The 20,160-nt window shown below is 35.3% G+C and overlaps 2 protein-coding genes across 2 annotated transcripts; both read right to left on the bottom strand.

The window, feature by feature from the left end:
* Positions 1–1,610: 1,610 nt before the first annotated feature.
* Positions 1,611–2,957, bottom strand: LOC116203391 (adenylate isopentenyltransferase-like). Its single transcript, XM_031535087.1, has one exon. The coding sequence runs from the start codon at positions 2,911–2,913 to the stop codon at positions 1,900–1,902; it is 1,014 nt and encodes a 337-aa protein (XP_031390947.1). The 5' UTR covers positions 2,914–2,957; the 3' UTR covers positions 1,611–1,899.
* A 5,262-nt stretch (positions 2,958–8,219) lies between these two features.
* LOC116204185 (UPF0496 protein At4g34320-like) lies at positions 8,220–18,488 on the bottom strand. Its single transcript, XM_031536255.1, has 4 exons — positions 18,271–18,488; positions 17,782–18,158; positions 17,347–17,591; positions 8,220–8,477 (listed from the first exon to the last, which is right to left on the bottom strand). The coding sequence occupies exons 1-4, from the start codon at positions 18,486–18,488 to the stop codon at positions 8,220–8,222; spliced, it is 1,098 nt and encodes a 365-aa protein (XP_031392115.1).
* Positions 18,489–20,160: the final 1,672 nt, after the last annotated feature.

Raw genomic sequence — 20,160 nt, 5'->3', positions numbered from 1 at the left:
GATCCATTAATGTAATTTATATTTATTTGAGCGTACAGTGTAAGGACATTTATTTGTACATTTAGTTCTTCTAATGATCCCGGTCTGGCAAGCGGGAGGTTCGAGAGTTGGAACTAATCGAGTCGATTTAGGGGTCCTTGAGATGAGCGGAATCATCAGCTTCGCAGGTTCGGTCCATATGGTGAACTGGTCATCATGGTTCGATTAACCAAGATGCGAGGACGATGGACCAATCCTCTGATGCTAGGAACCGCTCTTCTTCAGGTCTCTTAGTCCGAATTGACCGTTTCCACAAATTTACGTTATCAAACCGAACAAGACAAGCGAAACTTAATCAACGCAGTAAACAAACTAAAAACGACAAGTCTTAGACAAACTAGAGTACCAACAAGGCGTTTGAGATATAGACTTGTACGTAATAGAACCCCCGAATTCAAAATTCCTTATTCCATAAGATTATTTGCCTTAGCAAATTTCCTGCATTCCTTACCCCTAGACCCGAGCAACTCACTAGCCCTCGACCATCATGTCATAAATAGGTAGTAATGACTCTTTTTCACGAACATCCATTTGCGTCCCCTTGAAAGGTAGATGCTCCCAAGCAGTGCGATCGTGCGCACGTATGCGGGCCCTGTCAAGATGAAATTCGAGGCCGCACATCATATATGGTGCAATGTTGGGACCCAAAAAATTAGGTCAAGATCATGACTAATTTTGTTAATGACGAATCCACAAATCACAAGCCACAAACACTTGTATAAGGGGAGATTAGGGGTGGTGTCCCCATTTTCCTCTCTGTACTCAAGTCATAATGAGTTATGTGCGAGGGAAAGAGTGGGAGATGTCAATTAGCCCTAAATCTAGATACGGAACAAGTATTTATAAGGAGTTTAGGGATATATTACTTTACCACATTTGGAGACATATTCGGTATATTTACCTAAGTCCATATCTCGATATAATAGGAAACATATGTCGAGATTCCTTGATTGAGAAGTAATTAGATCAATTCAACCAATGGGCTTCGCGAGATGGACCTGGGATCTTGTTACGCCTCACCGCAATGGACCTTTTACAAGATTATTGAGTTTTATGGACCTGGTTAGGTTAGGGCCCAAAATCTAGTCCCCAACAGTACCAAGTTCGATAGTCAGTGAGACTATCATTATCCATTTACTAGCTATTAAGATTTTTATTTTTGTCTACTAGGCCCACGAGGCCTCCATTGTAATTGAAAAAAAAAATCATTGGAAGAAAGCAACGAAAATAATAGGAGTTTTCTTCTATTTACAAGAATTAATTAGATTGTTATCCCTTAATTTATCAATCGAAATTGTCACTTAAATTATGGGCTTCGCGAGATGGACCTGGGATCTTGTTGCGCCTCACCACAATGGACCTTTTACAAGATTATGAAATTTTATGGACCTGGTTAGGTTAGGGCCCAAAATCTAGTCCCCAACAGTATCAGGTTCGATAGTCAGTGAGACTATCATTATCCATTTACTAGCTATTAAGATTTTTATTTTTGTCTACTAGGCCCACGAGGCCTCCATTGTAATTGAAAAAAAAATCATTGGAAGAAAGCAACAAGAATAATAGGAGTTTTCTTCTATTTACAAGAATTAATTAGGTTGTTATCCCTTAATTTATCAATCGAAATTGTCACTTAAATTCCGATCTAACTTTTCATATTCGAATTTTATTGTGTATATACCCCGACACCCATTGGTCCTCCCAAAATCGAGTTCCCATACCATCACATCTTCTTGGACCAGTTCCTCTCTCTCCCTTCCTCTCTCTCTCTCTCTCTACCCCGACACCCATTGGTCCTCCCAAAATCGAGTTCCCATACCATCACATATTCTTGGACCAGTTCCTCTCTCTCTCTCTCTCTCTCTACTCCTCCAAGAACCTTTTCACAATCTTGACGCTAGGGCCCTGGACTTGGCTCTGCCAAATCTCGGCCCACTTCAGTCCCTTCCTAGGTCCCGGGGCCATCATCATCGCCCTGACTGCTTCCGTGGCGTCTAGCCTCCTCAGGTTCCACCCACTGTCTCTCAATCGCTGGATCTTCGCAATCTGCCTCTTGGCCAACTGACACGTGTTATCCTTCATTTCCCGAATCGCCTCCTCATAGGCTGCCCTTCGTAGTGGGTCCAATCCCGCCCACGTGTCCCCCCTCCGTGGCGGGTAACTCTTGAAGCAGCGATCGAACTCCGGAAACCCGATGGTCTTCCTCAACCCGGTCCTGGTTGACGGGGCGAATCGACACTGGTCATAGAACCGGACAAGCTCCTCAAACATCCCTGACGCGAGCATGTTGTCAACCCGCTTTCGCAGGTAATCATCAAGGACCGGGAACGACACATTGACCCAGAGGAAGCAACATTTGTACTTGAGCTCGGTACTCAGTGAGTCGAACGCGCCGAAGAAGTCGGTGGTGGGGTCTAACCTCTCGGTTAGCAGCGCGTATATGAATGAGTTGGACCCGCCGACAATGAAGGGGAGCTTCTGACGGGAAATGATGTCCCCGATGATGGATTGACCGAGTGAGCGGAAGTCCGAAGGGGTGACCTCGCCGTCATCCGGGTCGACGGAGCCTAACAGGTGGTGGGGCACGCCGTGGCGGTCCTCAAGTGGGATTTTGTTGGTGGTGATGTCAAGGCCCGCGTAGACTTGCATCTTGTCGGAGTTGATGATCTCCGAGGGGAAGAGGGTGGCAAGGTCAATGGCGAGTTGGGTCTTGCCGGAGCCGGTGGTGCCCATAATGACGACAACCTTGTTGCGACTATAGAGGGAGAGTGAGGAGGTGGCGCCGGTCATGGCGGCCCGCAGTTGGAGGGGCGGAGAAGGGGGCATGTTAAGGATGAGTTTGGAGTGCCAGGAGGTATTTGTGAGGGGAACTTTCATTTGTGCGGACTGATAAGGTGGCGCAAAATTTGTTTTACAGTGAGTCGCTATTGACTATCCATAAACATGCTTCTCTCTCCTCTATATAGATACATATAAAAGGGTAAACATTTACTCACCATATCTAACATTAAATTGTAAAATTAAATACAGAATCTGTTCCCTGGGAAGAAAGTAAATACACAATCCTTCCAAACGCCTCTATATTGATACCAGACATTACAATGTTAATTACCAAATTTAGTGTTCAACTTACACTTTTCCAGAGTCTCCGAAGCAAAATTGAAATTCTCAGGCTTCATTAAATATATCCATATATATACTATACAGAAAAGTAAAACTCACTCCAAAAGGTTTCTTAAACTTTTTTCCATGCTTGCCCTTCTTTAATTAACAATATTACACCTTCATTAAAACTTTTTTTTTATCCGTATGAGCTCTAGTATTTGAAAGGCTACCCTTCTAACCTTCAATCATCAAGGCCTTCATAATCATGTCACCCATTGGCACTTCTTTCCTAAAAGATTTACCTACCTTTTGATCCATTTCAATAGAAAAACCAATTACTTGGTATCTTTCTTTTTGTCTTTTTTTAAGTCAAACGAGAGGCTTATGATCTAGCACAATGATATAAAATTTCATATAGCTAATAAAATGGTACGCATAGTCTCACCACGAATATCGAACTTGAAATTTCTTAGATGCCAGGTCAAGGTATGTCCCACTGCACTACACCCTATTTAATGTGTTTGGTATTAGAGTTGAGTTGAGTTGAGTTTTGGTTTTAATTGATTTGTAATGATTGTGTTATTGAATTATGAGAAAAAATGTGAAAAAGTAATGAATAGCTGAGATAAAGTAATGATTAAGTAGTGATTGTATTGTTGAATCGTGGAAAATATAATGAATAATTGAGAGAATTTAGTATTAAAAATTGAATTAAATGATTAAAAATATTTTTAAAAAAGAAAAAAAGTAATAATTGTATTGTTGAATTGAAGATAAGTAGAGTTGAGTTAAAAAATTTTCTAAATCCAAACATACTTTCTTATAATATTTGAGGACATGTCACCTTTTGACATCTTTTCACTATACAAACTATATATTTTATCTTTCACTGAAATCATTCACTCGGTCGAACACTCCAAATAAGCTTTGTTTGGTTTTAAAAAAGAAATTTTAACTCTATTACACTGAACTGTACTTATCTTCAATTCAACAACATAATTATTACTTTTTCCTTTTTTTAAAAAAAATTTTAACCATTCAATTCAATTTTTAATACTAAATTCTCTCAACTATTTATTATTTTTTACACAATTCAATAACACAATCATTAATTTCTCTCAACTATTCATTACTTTTTCCACAATTCAACAAAACAATTATTATTTTCTCTCAACTATTTATTACTTTTTCATACTTTTTCTCATAATTCAACAATACAATCATTACAAACCAATTAAAATCAAAACTTAACTTTATTCAATTCTAAAACCAAACACAACTTGAGTGTGGTCTCCATTCAACAATCATTGTTTCTCTCTCCTTCTTATTGCTATTCACATCTCCCATTTCTTCTTTGCTTCAATTACTTTGTCTTCCTTCTATATTTTCAGGCAATGATTTCTATGCAGGGTTTTCTTCCATACTCCACTTTAACTTCCCAGCGTTGTTTTTCTTCAAAAGCTCGTGCTTGAGCCAAAGTTAACAGTTTATCATTCTAATCATCAATCAATATGCAATCAAGTACCTGATCCCAATTCTCTCTTTCCCGATTTACTGCATTCTGAAAACAAATACAAACCATACAGTTACACCATGTAAGTTCACCAAATCCTAAATTAGACAATTTTGGTATTATCACATTCATTTTCTATTGTTCTCAGTTTGTATTTTAGTCCTCTACTTCTTAAATAGGTTTTTCATCAGTAATGATATATACATACCCTGTACCTTTTTAACAAAATTAATATTTATACAATATATAAAAGCTAAGACGAAGAGTAAGAACATGCCACCTAGGATGACGCCAACCTCTGATTGCGTGACCTTTCGTGTCACTACGAGTAAAAAGACTTGCATTCATGGAAGCCATAAGATGTGTATATGTAATTGTGATTTTACACTGCGACCTTTTAACTTCCAGAGGAGTAACTTTAGTTGAGGAACATTTTACTTTCAGTTTTTATCTCCGAACTTTTCAAAGTATAACCAAATTTTGATTGTTAATCGAGAACCTTCCAACGACGATAGGAATCATAAAAATAAAAAAGAAAGAACACTTTTTAAGAGTAAGAAGAAATGAAGGTCCAGAAGAGAGAAATGATTGGAGTTGAGTAGAGCTTATATTGCTGATTCGATGGCCTTAACAATTTACATATATATGTATATATATATATATATACTTATACAGATTTAGTTGTTCATGGATGACAAACTCGACAACAACAATATAAAGATTGGAAAAAAAGAGTTCCAAGTTCCAACATACAAACTCAATTAAAATATCAATTTTTCGACTTAATATCTCTGTCATTTTTACTATTTATCAACAATCATTTCCTTAATTCAACAACTCTAGCACATGCATAAGCACGGCCTGGTCATCTAGTTTAGGCAATTGTGAGGGTTTTATGTTTCTCAGTTTTGCGGTTCTCAACTAGATGCAGGTCCACATGTTACCAGATTACACATGTCATTTAATTGATCAAGAAATTCTTCTATTTTTCAAAAAATATATTTATTCATGAATGTTTGCTCTCGATCAACTAGGAGCTGAAAGTTAAAAAAAGAAAAAAAAAAGAAAAAGAAAGAGAGAGCCGTGATGCATGCTCGTATTGCTCTTCAGCTTTTATATATTATAATTGGTTCTAGCTTTTTTCTTTTGAACATAAACGTTCGCTTCTTAAATTTCTTATCTTTTGATGACATTTATGGAAAATTTATATTATCATTTTGTGGTGACGTTGGATAGTATTTACTAATTCAAAACTCCCACAATTTAGGTGCTCATATTTTGACATTATGGAATGATAAAACTTCCCACACAAAATTAATTTGGTTGAGAGAAATCGCGTATTCTACAACGAAACGCGATATCCATCATTCGAAAACAAGAGATATCAGGTTCCGTTCTCGCCAATGACTTTTTTTGTCTTTTTGTTCCCTTCCCTTATCTATTTTTTAATACATATATATGCCAGTGTTGCAATTGTGGAAGAAGAAAATAGTTAGATTGAAAAATCTACAACGGGAAAACGTCTATCCTGCTGAATAATATTGTGTATATGAATTTATCGTACTTAAGTGAAATTTCAGATATTATAATGAATACATACATGTCTTTTTCTTTATATATATATATATATATCTGTATATATCGTTGTCTCTCAACTGGTCGTTTACAAATATATATATATATATATGAAGTTTTCTTAAATTGATCACTCATCTTTGGTTAATCTTTTATGAATTACACACAAGTGCAACGAGTGTGAATATTTACGAGTCTATTACATACATATATAAAAGGTGGTAGGGCATGCACAATGCATTTTGCTAAGTCAGCTGCCACGTCAATAAAAGCAGGAGTGTAAGTATCTCATTTCTAAAGGAGGGGTATCCCTGGCATTTTGCGAAACTATAGGGGTGCATGCGGGATTTATCTTAAAAAGTAATATATATATATATATATATATATAATTACATTTATTAAGAATATTTAAAGAATTAGAAAAAATTATAACAGATCGTGCATAATATTGGTAAGCATCTTATGGATATAATATGATATCTTCAACTTTCAAGTAGTTACTAGTTTTGTCTAATAATTTGCCCCATTTTTTCTTTTGTTTCTTGTCCATATTATTTAATAATATATTTGCTCTCTCTTTAATAATCGTTATTCTATTGCCATACTTATTCTTTTCAATGTGCACCACTTGGCATTCGAAACTCAATGGTCTCGATTAGTCTATGTTTGAGCCATATCAGCCCACTAAGAGATAAAAATCTCTCGATCGTGGATTTTCTTTATTCACAAGACTTTATATACTTGGAATTTGCTTAATGACCTTGTATGATGCAACCACCTTTGTACTTGCAATATCTTAATTTCATGATATTTCAACCTGGATGTTGCATACTTGTTAGCCTTGCACTGCTTTTATATTTATATACACGTACAAGAGTGATACTTGTGCTATGTGTGGTATCATGTAAACCTTCTATGTGATTTTTATTTTTAAAATGTAGTAATCATCTTTAGTAGTAAGGGATTATAATATTATTGATTGAAATTTTCAATTGATCAAGTGAATTAAAAAGATTAAAAGAATGCATATGATGTTAGTGAGAGGGAAAGAGTGCGAGGGGAGAAAGAGAGAGAGAGAGGAAGTGGGAGAAAATTAAGGGAGAAGAGAAAATGGGTAGTTAACCTCTACCGGAAAATGGGTGGTTAACAAAATTTTAAAATTACTAATGTACTCATAACTTCTTCAATATCTAGTGGTTATTAATTTCCTTGATTCTATTTACTATGGGCATTTTTGGGATCAAGAAAGTTACCCAAACTATTGCTCGTTCTCCCTTTTATAATACTAGACGTGGACACGTGCTACGCAAGGTGGTTAAATCTAAGCAAAGAAATCATAAATTAAAAAAAATATAAAGTTAGAAACAAAATTTTGAAATCGACTCATCAAGTATGAGAAATTTCAGGCGATAATATTAAAAATTAATTACAAATATAACTTAAAACAAAAAGTAGTTAAAAATTTTAGTTAAGAAAAACACAAATGGGGTGGCGAACGTTTAGGATTTAGGAGAGTTGAGAGAACAGAGTGGGTTAGTGGGAGAGAGATTAGGATCAACTTGGTAGTTATTAAAGTAAATTTATAATTTTAACCTTAAATTTGTGGTTATCATTAATTAAATTATTTATACTGAGGGCATTTTAGGTAAGTGTGAAAGTGAAATGAAGAGTACCTTTCGGACTTTATAATAGTATAAATATCTATCTATAATCTATTATATTTATATATATATATATATGTAAAGTAGACTCCGATGAGAGAGCTCTGTCCCATCAATTAGAGCTTTCCTTTGACGCTCCCTCAGCTGGTGGTGTAACGTCTTTAGGTCTTCCCGCCATCTACTTTGTTCTCGGTAATGATAAGCAAAGACAAGTAATTTAATTTTTTTTTTTATCAAAAAATTCATATGCCTCCATTAAATCTCCTCCCCGCCCAATACGTCAACTTCTCTTCTTCATCTTCCTCTTCCCTCCATCTTCCATCTTTTTTTCACCTCTCCATTTCCCCCTTTTGTTGCCGGAGAAGATTTCCCATTTCCATCACAGGATTTCTCCTCACCCTTTCCAAACTTCGTAATTGCAATGTACCGGTATGTTTTCTGTCCATCTTCTTCCCCTGGAGAGCAGCATGTGTTCTGGTTGCCGTAGCTTCTTTATCCAAGTTCGGCATCCCACTGTAACGGTAAGATCTCGCCACATCCTTCCTCTGATTGCCATAGCTTTGATTACTCGATGGCAGCCTCCGTAACTGTATTTCAGTTGCTGAATCATGTCAGAATGGATCATGTCAGAATGGAGCATAATGATCCGTTAGGTAAAGTGGCCAACACGATAGCAAGATTGCACAGGTGAGCACACTAATTGCAGGACGTGGTGATCGAAACGGCCGCTTGCTTGAATTGCAGATGATAATAGAACATCTAGGTAAGCTCTCCCATAATTAGTGACACTCCCTTAAAAGTGTCATCCATGTTCTGTCTTTGCCGCTTGACTTAATTTTATTCAAAAATACTATTCTCCCTTGCTTTGTATCCAGAAACGCAGAAGGTTGCTAGGCTTAGGTTGTTGTCTCCTTAGAACTCAAGGATCTAAAGGTACGAGCCCATAATACAGATCGTGTTCTATGTAAGGCTGTCACTCACTTTTTCTTTTTTCCCCTTTTGAATGGAAACTTTTTATTTGATTATGATCAAAACAAAAGGCTTCCGTAGAACTATTTCTTATGTAATTATTACTGTTTCAAATAATTAAATTACTGCTTGCTTTTTGTTTATTGACTTTTATTTCCTAGTGCTGCTGGATCTACTAACGGACATCACTTTATTTCACTACAAGAATTTTGCCGAATAGGGACGGTCCAATCCGTATCTATTCCCTCTCCATACCACCCACAAACATGGAATAGAGACAATCTTCGCACCGTTTCTAATTTTGGCATTGCTATGGGTTGAGACGGAAAAATTCCATCTCAATGCGTAGGGACGGTAAAGTCTGTTTCAATTCTGTCTCTAAAGGAGGGACTAGAGACAAACAGTTCTGTCCACCGAGATGAACAATATCCATCCCTATTCCGTCTCTATGGACATACTGACGGATTAGGGGCGAACTTTTCCGTTTGTAAGTGACAAAATTTTGTATTTTCAAAATCGTCTCAACACTGACATAGAGACGAAATTATCCGTCTCCTAGGGACGGACATTTCCGTTGTAATCCGTCCATATGTCAGAGACGTTAATATAGACCGTTTTTCCTGTCTAATACCGTCCCTATTAAAATTGAGACGAAATATGGACGAAATTTTGTATCTCTAAAATCTAAATAAAAATCCCCCAAAATTCGAATTTTTTTATTGTTTTCTATTTTCAAAAATACGAATAATAGGGACAACTACTAAGAGGCCAAGGTCAGCCTAGCTGAGCAAGCCCCCACCACATGGGAGCACTGTGTGCTCATACCTCCACTTTGTGTTGGGCGAGACTCCATCTTGGACATCCGTGATGGCACACGCACACTTTTACCACTATGTTATATTCAAACATCTATCTTCTTTGTACAATTAAATATATTTATAATATAAATTGGAGTTATATTTTAAGATTGATATCTAATTTTTCGATATCTAATTTTTCTTTGTCAATTTTTTTTTGTACGATAATGTTTCACGGACGATTGTACATCCACGATCGATGCGGAGGAATATTCATTATCTACATATTCACAATATAAAAAGAATCACTACCTGTAATTAGTAAAAACTGTGTATTTTTCGAAGTAATCTGTGAAATTTACGGAGATATCGTGCATATATGTTTACTTATTATAGATAGAATAGGGACGGAAATTTCCATCTATATAATATGGATGGAAATTTCTTTCTCAATTTCGTCCCTAGAGTATTGACAGACATATCCGTCTCATTTTCGTATATATAGTAGGTACATAAATTTACATCTCAATTCCTTCTCTATGTTTGGACGAAATATACGTCTCTAGTCCGCGCAAATATTTAGACAGATTACATCGTCTTAAATTTTCCATCTCAATTTAAATAGATGATATTTCCGTCTCAATTCCGTCTCTATGCATTTAGACGGCTCTTTTGGATGGAAGTTTTTGTCCCAACATTTGGACAGAGTCTTCCGTTCAAAACTTTCATCTATAAAATGCAACTATTTCCATTTTTGTACCGTCCCTATTTTGTCTCTAATTTTAGATGAAAAATTTTCCGTCCCTACTAGCAGTCCCTATTTAGCGAAATTCTTGTAGTGTTTCGGAAACACGACAATAGACTCAAATTTGCATTAACTTCTTCTATTATTTTGTCAATAAGTAGGTGATGTTCGATATCTAGGAGGCATGAGCAGGTGATATTCTATGTCCAGGAGGCATGCTATGAGGCGGTGGCCTGACACCGTCAAAGACATACAACTTGGTCGATGGCCTCACGACCGACCACATTACATTGTTGGTGCAAATAAATTGGTCTCCGAAATCCAACACAAAATTGACATATGTTATGAAGACATATAACAAAACAATTCACCAAAAAAATATGTACATAAAGGCCCGTGCAACGCGCGGGTAACTTGACTAGTTTTATTTTATACGAGGGACACGCTTATTTATTTTTTAAGTGAACAGCATTTTTCACCCTTGATATTGTCTTTATTCATTGAGATTGCTAAGGGATTTTCTTATTGTTTAGTTTAATTTTGGCTCCTCCAATTAGGTACTCTTTAATGGCATCGTACTCAAAATTATGAGCTGGAAAGATGTAAAATAATTTTACCAAAATTATTATTATTATATATATATATCATAGTTATTCTTATTAATAAAAAGTATTTAATATTAATGGCTCATGGAGATGCCGACCACGTGCAATGCACTAGGCCTTCCAACGAGTATATATATCTATATCATATATCTATAATGTTGGGGAAGGGTGTGCTCAACTAAATAACAAAGCAGCGATTAAGTTTCCTCCCCTACTAGTGTAATTGAGATAGAAACCAATCAAATCAACTAATAAGCAGTAAAGAAAAGAACACCAAGAATTTTACGTGGAAAAACCCGATGTGGGAAAAAATCACGGGGGCCAACTCCAAATCAATGATCCGCCATCAATGAAGGTTACACAATGTTTTTCATCAAGGATAAACCCTTAGATCACCAACTCAAGAGACACTCTCTTAGATCACACAAACACCAAAGTCGTCACCCACACCAGCTGATTTACAAAGTTAGCTGAAACAGCACCTACAGACCTCGAATATGAATTCTGACCATTCAGAACTTAGCTACACGTGTCGTGAAGCCGCTACCAAAATTTTGTCTCAATCAGAGGTCGTTTGACGTCCCAATTGAGGTTTGATTTCCAGTGCGCGCTGCCCCTGTTGATCCGAATTCTGCTCTGTTTTGCTACATAACGGCCGCTTCTACTGTTCTGCCGCTGATCTGCTTTCCTAATTTGATCTTCTCTGTTCAGATCTACCGCAACTTTCTTAGCTGGTTTGCTGAAAAATAAACCCTACAAAAGTAGGTCATTGAGCCTATTAAAACCCGATAAAAGTCCAACACAATTTGAGTCCAACTTCCTCTAAATTGGAGAGATACCTAACATATAATTCTATAATAATTATTAATTATTAATAACATATATGAAAGTGTGAAGTTCAAAAAAGTATTTTTTGATTTATAAATTTCAATTTTGCCTTTAAAGTACATGAATAAATTTTAAATATCTATTTTGTGCTTTTCACGTATATGGATAAATTTTACCCTTTTGTTGCACCGATTATTATATAACTGAAATACCTCTTCAAGTTGTGTCTCTTAATAACTATTATTTTTAGGACTTTTCCGAATTCATTATTATTATTATTATTATGAAAGTACGAAACTCAATAATTGCTTTCCCATATTTTTTAAATCTAATTTTACTCTTTTGAATATTTCTAGAGATATTTTACTCCCATTGTAACATTCATATAATATGTAGACCTGACGATTGGTTCTAAAATTTTATCATTTTTTCCCCAATATTGTTCGTAGACGTGACTACTGGTTCTAATGGCGTCATTTAACTAGGCACAAGAAATACATACCTCTCCATGATACCCTTCTAAGCTTATCATGGTACATCCCTTTCCCACTATACGGAACACAAACCTTGGAAAATAATGAGTTAAGATATTATACCATATTCTATAATCTCTCTTACGACACAAAGCGCAAATGTGAACCCAAGGCATTATAATATTTATTTATAATTTAAAATTTAAAATTTTTTATTAATCAATTAATTTTATACAATTCGTAAAAATTGATATTTGTTAAATATTATTTAGATAACAATTTACTAATAAAATATTATAAAAATTTCGAACATTAAACAAATCGAGAAAAAATCATTGAGTAATCCAAGCGTTTAGAGGCCTTCAATTAGGGTATACCTCAATTCCGTTTTCATATTGTACATAGATATACATACTTATAATCTATACTTACTATAATAAAAGGTAATAATCGTATTATTAATAATTCAATAATTCACAATAATCTGTGCCTATAATAGAAAATGTTAACGGCTACCATTTATGCCTTTCCGGTTTGGGAATCATTTCGTTTCTAACTGCTGCTGATGATACCTTCCTCATGCTAGAATTTTCCATATACGCTAACATGCCTACATGTTGCATAACTGTCGCCATCTCCGAACGATTTCCCACATTGCTCTCAAAACAGAAACCCGTGCTTCCTCCGGGCTTCGTCTGTCTTCTGCCTCGTGCCATTTCTCCTCCCTCATGCCAAATTCTACTCTTACAGACCTTCTAATTAAGGTAAAGAGCTCCTCCCAAAGACAGGTTTTGCCGTCTAAATTGATCCCAAGCGAACAGCCCCCCCTGCAATACTGCCTTGCGAAAAGCTGCTCGGGATTCTGTTTGATCATTCCATTGTTCTGAAAACCTTGTAACCCAGCCACAACTTGACTATTATGGTAAGCTTTTGCCGATCTACTTTCTGTTCTCAACTGCTATTAGCTCTCAACTGCTGCTGAAATTGATAATGATCCACCCACTTGATACTATTGCAAAGAGACGGCTCCATTTTGAGTGGGATAAACTACAATTCTTCCCGATTTGTTACTTGTGACCAACTTCCAACTCGTTTGCCTTTCTGACGATGTTCTTGTGTTTTTTTTTTCGTGTGTGTTTTTCTTAAAGTATAAAACAATCTGCTATCTTCCTCCCTTACTACCATGCACCCCGAATGCCCGAACAGAATGTCTACATCATTCCCTAAGAGTAATATATTTGCTTCAATATAAACTTGGGCTATCGACAATGTTTATATTTTTTTAACTCAGGTTTGCATGCATCTTCTCTGTATTTTTTATGTTTCATCTGTAGGCTTACGTTATTTGCTCTAATTGAATCACAATATTGCACTTCTTCATTCAATTATGGAGTTTAAGGCACCTCAAAGTTCTATTTACGTTGAGAATGCGAACCGTCACGCACCATCCAAGGAAATTCCTTATTCAAATCTTCATATTTTCAAGTGATTTTGCTCTATCCATTATTAGTTTCCGGATATTGATAGAATTAGGACTAAATTATGCATGTATTATCATATCATTCATCCAGCCCAAAAGAAAAGTAAAAAAAAAAAAATCTCCCTCAATACCCAGCAAATTATTTTATAACCTTGAGAAGATTGGTTCTTCTTGTAATTTAGAGTCCCAAACTATTGATGCATCCATGAAAATCATCATTGAACGGGACCAAGAAAAATATAGTTGGACGTGCATGGCGTAAAACTTTTTTTTTTTTAACTTTTTGGGATAATTCAGCGCATTGCCTCAATCTTCAAGCATTCATAGTAAATTTATGCTTCATTCGAATGCTTCTGATACTATTTCGTTTGTTATTGCCCACTACTATTTCCCTTATATGGCATCAAGGAGGTACTAGCTTTTGACGCCCATGTACTCTCATTTATAAACGGTATGGAGGTTTAACTATTTGTCAAAAATGAATGAATATATTAACCTTTTTTTTTCCAGCAATATCCTTGCATAGCCTTGAAATTTATGTTTAATTTAGGGCTGGCAACAATGCTTATGGATGGAAGTTGAATGAGTTCTGCTGATCAAAGGGTACGAAGGTAGGAGAAAGAACGAGTGCTTTTGAGTGAGTGAGAGAAATAAATGGCGGTTGATACCCTTTTCTAACTTGTTAGGATATACGGAAATGTGGTGTTCCTCCATCTAGGTAGTGTTGTTAATTGGATGGGCATAAAACAACTACGAGACTTTGTTTTCATATATATATATATATATATATATATATATATAGATATATGGATTGTTGGGGTAAGAGCAGAGTTTTTCTTGGTGTTTCCAATCCCTCTTTCAAGAAAACCTACACGAAGAGCAAATAAATCAATAAATAACTAGGCAAATTTTCCTTTAACCATTCAAAGATTTATAATTATACGGACAGTTAATTCTAAAATGCCTCTAGTCGTATTTCTATTTCCCACCAAATACTAGCAGTTCAGCATAACGTAATTCATGTGGGATATCATCAGAATGCAATAAAGAGAACTTTCACGATAATATAATGCATCAGCTAATAAGGGTTTGTAATCTTCTTTCATTCCCTTCCACCTCCCTCTATCTATCCTCTCCTTTTCCTCTGCTCTCCCTTAAAAGATTGTAAATACCCGTCATGTCTTGTCTTGCGAGTGATAAAAAGAACAATTTCAGCAAAAAAAAAAAGAGTAAAAAACAACGGTAGAAAGATAAAATAATATGGGGATGGATTGAAGGATTAGCTTGTCCCAATTTTGCGCATAAAATCTGGTATGTCACTGAACTGATATAGTAACAGTCGCCTTTGTAGAATTTCCATATCGATTGGGGATACATATGGATTTTGGTTGGATTTCACGATATATAAATTTGGAATTAATAAAAGGCACAAAAGTCTGTCAGATGAAAATCTAATCCAAAGGTTTGGTATTATGGCTAGGAACGAGGACAAACGTAGAGAAATTTCATGATCGTAAGAGAGAATTAAGGAGGAAATGTGATTTAAGCACAACAACATAGTTTGATATGAAAATTGTCACGGAAAATGTTCTATTTACTGAGGCGAGATGAAAGTCATTGTCATAAAGGCAGAGATATCTTTTTCTTTTTTCGGTTACAAGGAAGGCCCATGAGCCTAATATATTGAAATAGAAATCATAAATATTTAATAAAGGGCACGAGTAGTCCTACTGGGTATTGAACCTGAGATCTTTTGGTCATCAGGCGAGAGATGCACCACTATGCCATTCTCTCTCTTGATAAGGCAGAGATATCTTTGCTTAAATATATTCTTCGTCAGTAAATTGCCCCGCCAAATAGGATATGTTGATATACATTCCTATCGTATCTACCTGGCAACAAAATATCTCTAAGAATTCCTCTTGTTTAAACACTTCTTTGAGAAGGTCTGTCAAATTGGATTTGTTGATATACATTCTATCTGGCAATCCCATCATGTCAATATGGCAAGAAAGGATATCTAAACATTTCTCTTGTTAATTTCAAAGACTTTGTTAATTACTTTTAACACAAAAAAAAGAGATTTTGATAATTCCTAGATTCATATGGTAATATATATATATATAACACTGAACACAATAATTTCATTGTTAAATAAATTCATTAGTTTTATCCTGTCAAAATTTGTGTACTAAATAAGGTATGTCATTAATATTTCAAGAAAAATCTTTTCATGTAGCATTGATTATAAATCTGGATCCAGAAGCAAATAGAAGGTGAGTTAAGACGTTTGGAGGGCAATAATGAATTAGATTTTTTCCAAAAAGGATCAGTTCTTAGAAAACCCCAATGACAGACACTGTAGAATTTCTACGGAATAAAAACACAAATTTCTTGGAGCGTTTTAAGGTAATACTGATGGTAGATTAATTTCTAATAAAATGAAACCATCATATGGTTTCAAATTTCCAAAGTGACTATCGAATTTCTCGGAACATGACGCAAATCCTCTATCCCTATTTCCAGTTCCCATCTCTTGTCCCTTTGACCAAGATAACATGTCTTAATAAAATATCAATGCTTTACTGATAGAATGTGAAGATTGAATTGACTAAGAACCAATAGTATTTCTGGACAATTTTACTATGAAGGTGCATAACAAAAAAGCACCGAGACATGTCCCCCGAATGTCTTTTGCAACTATTCGACAGTGCTTTCTGATTAATTAGTAGTTATCTGAAAGGCGAGTTACAAAAAACTATGCATCAATCTCCTGATAACTGGTTAGATAAATAATGTATCTTTATCAGCTAAAACATGAAATATATGCCATGCCAGCCAAGATTATTGTTGTATGGTATTATAGTTGGCACTTTTAATTAGTTTAGAAAAGACATAATTTATATAGAATTATCCGTGATTATATTTATCCTGACTATTGCTTGAATAAACAACCATGATGAGCTGTATACCATAAATATTTTATGCTAATTACTTTGATGCCGCATCGTTGATTGTGATATCCGGATGCAAATGGAAGGTGAGTGAATAAATTTGAAGGGAAGCTAATGACCAAAAACTGGAAAACTTCTTCCGGACAAAACACACGAATCAACTTGATTAACAAAAAGTGATGGTAAATCATCAGAATAAAATTATCCAACGACTATAGCTTAACTAACTTTTTATTGTATAGAGCAACAATGCAATTGAGGCAGTTTGGTAGACGTACGCCGACCTCAATAATGCTATGGTCCACTCAGGAAAAGGGTAAACTTTTCCACAGCTGCGGACAATTTTACACCAATTATTGTTGAAATGGCTACTAAGAATTATTAATCTTAGAATTCCACCGGTATATAAACATTAGTTGCAAGCAGTTGTTGAAATCATTAAGAAAACCTTTGTTGTAGTCCCCATTCCTTGTAATGATTGATCTTTGTATACGATGCAAATACATAACAATATATAAAGTTAAATTAGTGCATATGTAAAGACCTGGATTCTAAATACATGTTTTTTTTTTATATATATTTTTTCTTGGATACATTTGGAGAACCACCACCCTTGCTCGTCGAATCTTGTGGCTGCACCAGTCGGCCTGGACCCCTAGTTCGTCAACACACTCCATAAACTCCCGAACTTGCTTCTTGATCTCTATAAGTGACTTCATATCTTTATTAATAGATACTAACAAATCCACTATGGAATCGGCAATCTCTACAAGCGACTTAAGCTCCTTATCAAGCTTTCCCATGAACAGTCCGACGGTCTTCAAATCCTTTAGGGCAACACATTGCCCACCTGTTGCATGATGAATTGGATTAATCAGTCAAGTGTTTTGAACGATGGCACTATTTATTTTGGAACTAAATTGGTCATTATTATGCAGAAAACGCGAATGTTTGTCATACATAGTTTCCAGAAGAAATATTGTGAGATCACCTGCATAGAGCTAAGAACCTCCTTTTGTCCTTCAAGTGCATCTTCGTACTTTCTCCACAATCCAACGACCAGTTGCCTACTGAGTTAATAGGGTGGTTAGCAGTGGCAGCTGATAGGCCTGCCACCACTTGCAAGGCTGCCCCTGCGGCCATTTGCGAGGCTGCCCCTGAGGCCGCCACCGCCACAGAGCATATTACCACTGCCGCCGAAGTTGTCACAAAGATCATACTTGTGACCTTCCTCCAAGATCGAACACTCCTCAACTTCTTTTGGAGCTTTAATTTCCTGTTTGTCAGCCACTCGAACTCGAGCATCTTAGTGTGGCTTTCGTAAACTGCAAGTAAGATTTGGAAGAGCTCTTCCGTGAATGGGCTCCCATCTTCCTTCGACTTCTGCAGCTCCTCCAAGGTCCTCAAGTATATGTTTCTTTTTAACAGCCAACAAAAATTAGTGTAAGATTTTTATGTTTTCATCTGTATGAGATTGGGGTTTGCATCATGTTTTATTCATTAAACATCGACTGCAGAAACATATGTACCTGTTTTTCTCAGCTTCTTGTCCATGATTGTAAATGCCTAGGTGATCTTCTTCAGGCCTTTGGAGTGCTAGGAGAGTGTTTAATTGTCTGTCTTTTGCATGCTTCAAGCTCCTCACGAGCTCTGTGCAGAAATCGAGGGTCCTTAAGCTGTTCTCAAAGTAGCCATCCACAATCTCAGACATCTCCTTATTTCTCCATATAGCCTCCTTGGTGTCCATCCGTGCCACCGCCTCATGCATATCTAGCACACACTCTGTGACTATATGAAGAGACTTGAGCGAGACGGCTCGCACCTCTAGGCCATAGTTGTAGCTACATGAGAGGGCCGTAATGCCCTTGAGTTTTCGGGATTGGAGGTCGAAATCAAATAATCAAACATTGGGATCTACTTGGCAGGCGGCCGTGTAAGAGTCTACCAGCGTTTCGTCAAGACTAGAAGTACTTTCTAGGGCAGCAACCTTTTGGTGTTGCTATTGCCCATTACTGTTGTAAAGAAACCTATAGAAGAGCAAAATATATAATAAACAAAACATATATTAGACATATATAATCTATATATATATATATATAAAGTTGTAACATGCCCTATTAAATGGGGTAGAATAGTAAATTTTTCTATTAAATAGGCATATAATAGTAAATGCATTAATGGATTGGTATGTTATATAGAAATTGAATAATATTACTTATTCTTGTAATTAAAAAATATATTCAAAAGAAATATTAATAAAGAATAATTATAATAATTAATTATTATTTTATAAGTAACTGTTATTTTATTATTAAATAAATAAATGTACATAATTTTAAAGCAATTAAGAATGATTAAACTTTACTTAATTAATTTTAATAGTCATTAATAGCATTATAAAAGTTAAATCAAGCAAATCTATCATCGAAGTGATTTGCCATTTTATCTAAAGTTATTCAAAGTACAAAACTTAATAAATGAAATATAAGTGAGAAAAAGACAATTGCAAATACTTAATGTTAAAATTTTATAAACGCTATGATTATTAATCTTTCTTTCATTAACTAAAGCTAGATATTTTTGTATTTTTGGATTTTAAAATTATTTTTTTATAAATTGAATTGATAATTGAGATCATGTCTACCAAAGATTTTACATTATTTATTTGCTTATGTGCTCTTGAATTAATGTTATCTAGCTTGGTTATGAAATCTATCATATTAAAGTTTATATAGAATAAAAATATATCAATCAATATTATTAATTGTCTTAAATATCTAATATTTCATAATAAATTTTCTTTACAAAATCCATGCAAAGCACGGGTTCAATAGCCTAGTAAAAAAATAAAGAAGAAACTTTCATATCTAGACCAGCATTTATTTCTAGCCAAAAGAGAAGACTTGCATTCAATAAAACCCTCATTCCCACTTTGGAATTCATTATCAGATTAGAGATTTTTTTTTTTACCACTCAAAAAAATTGTTTATAGTAGTACGTAATAATAAAACGCCTTGTATCCCCTATTGTTTTCCCCTCATGTTATGTCTGATGTGAAAGTGAAGTCTGGACTTGGATACAACTTAAAATTTTCGAAATTGGAAGAAATTCCACATTGGTTGAACTACGAATTAATACGTCTCATGCAAATGTCTGTCAAAATCATCAGATTTTGGTGCTTGTGGATTTATCCAGTGGTTAATCAGTATCAATTCTTATTATGAGTACAAGCATAGGTCAGAGGAGGAGAAGTTTCTCTACCAGAGATGTGCAAAGTAGAAGTGAGTGCAAGAATGTACAAAACACTAAACGAATATGAATATTTAGAAAACACGAGTCTTAGAAAAAAAAATCTGGTGTGATCCCTAGTATTCAGAAGCCCAACAGACTCCATCTAATCTAGCATCGATTTTCGCCAT

This window comes from Punica granatum, chromosome 4 (genome assembly GCF_007655135.1).
Source record: "Punica granatum isolate Tunisia-2019 chromosome 4, ASM765513v2, whole genome shotgun sequence".
NCBI lineage: Eukaryota > Viridiplantae > Streptophyta > Magnoliopsida > Myrtales > Lythraceae > Punica > Punica granatum.
Note: the sequence above shows the minus strand (reverse complement) of the source record. Positions and strands in the feature narration are given on the sequence as shown.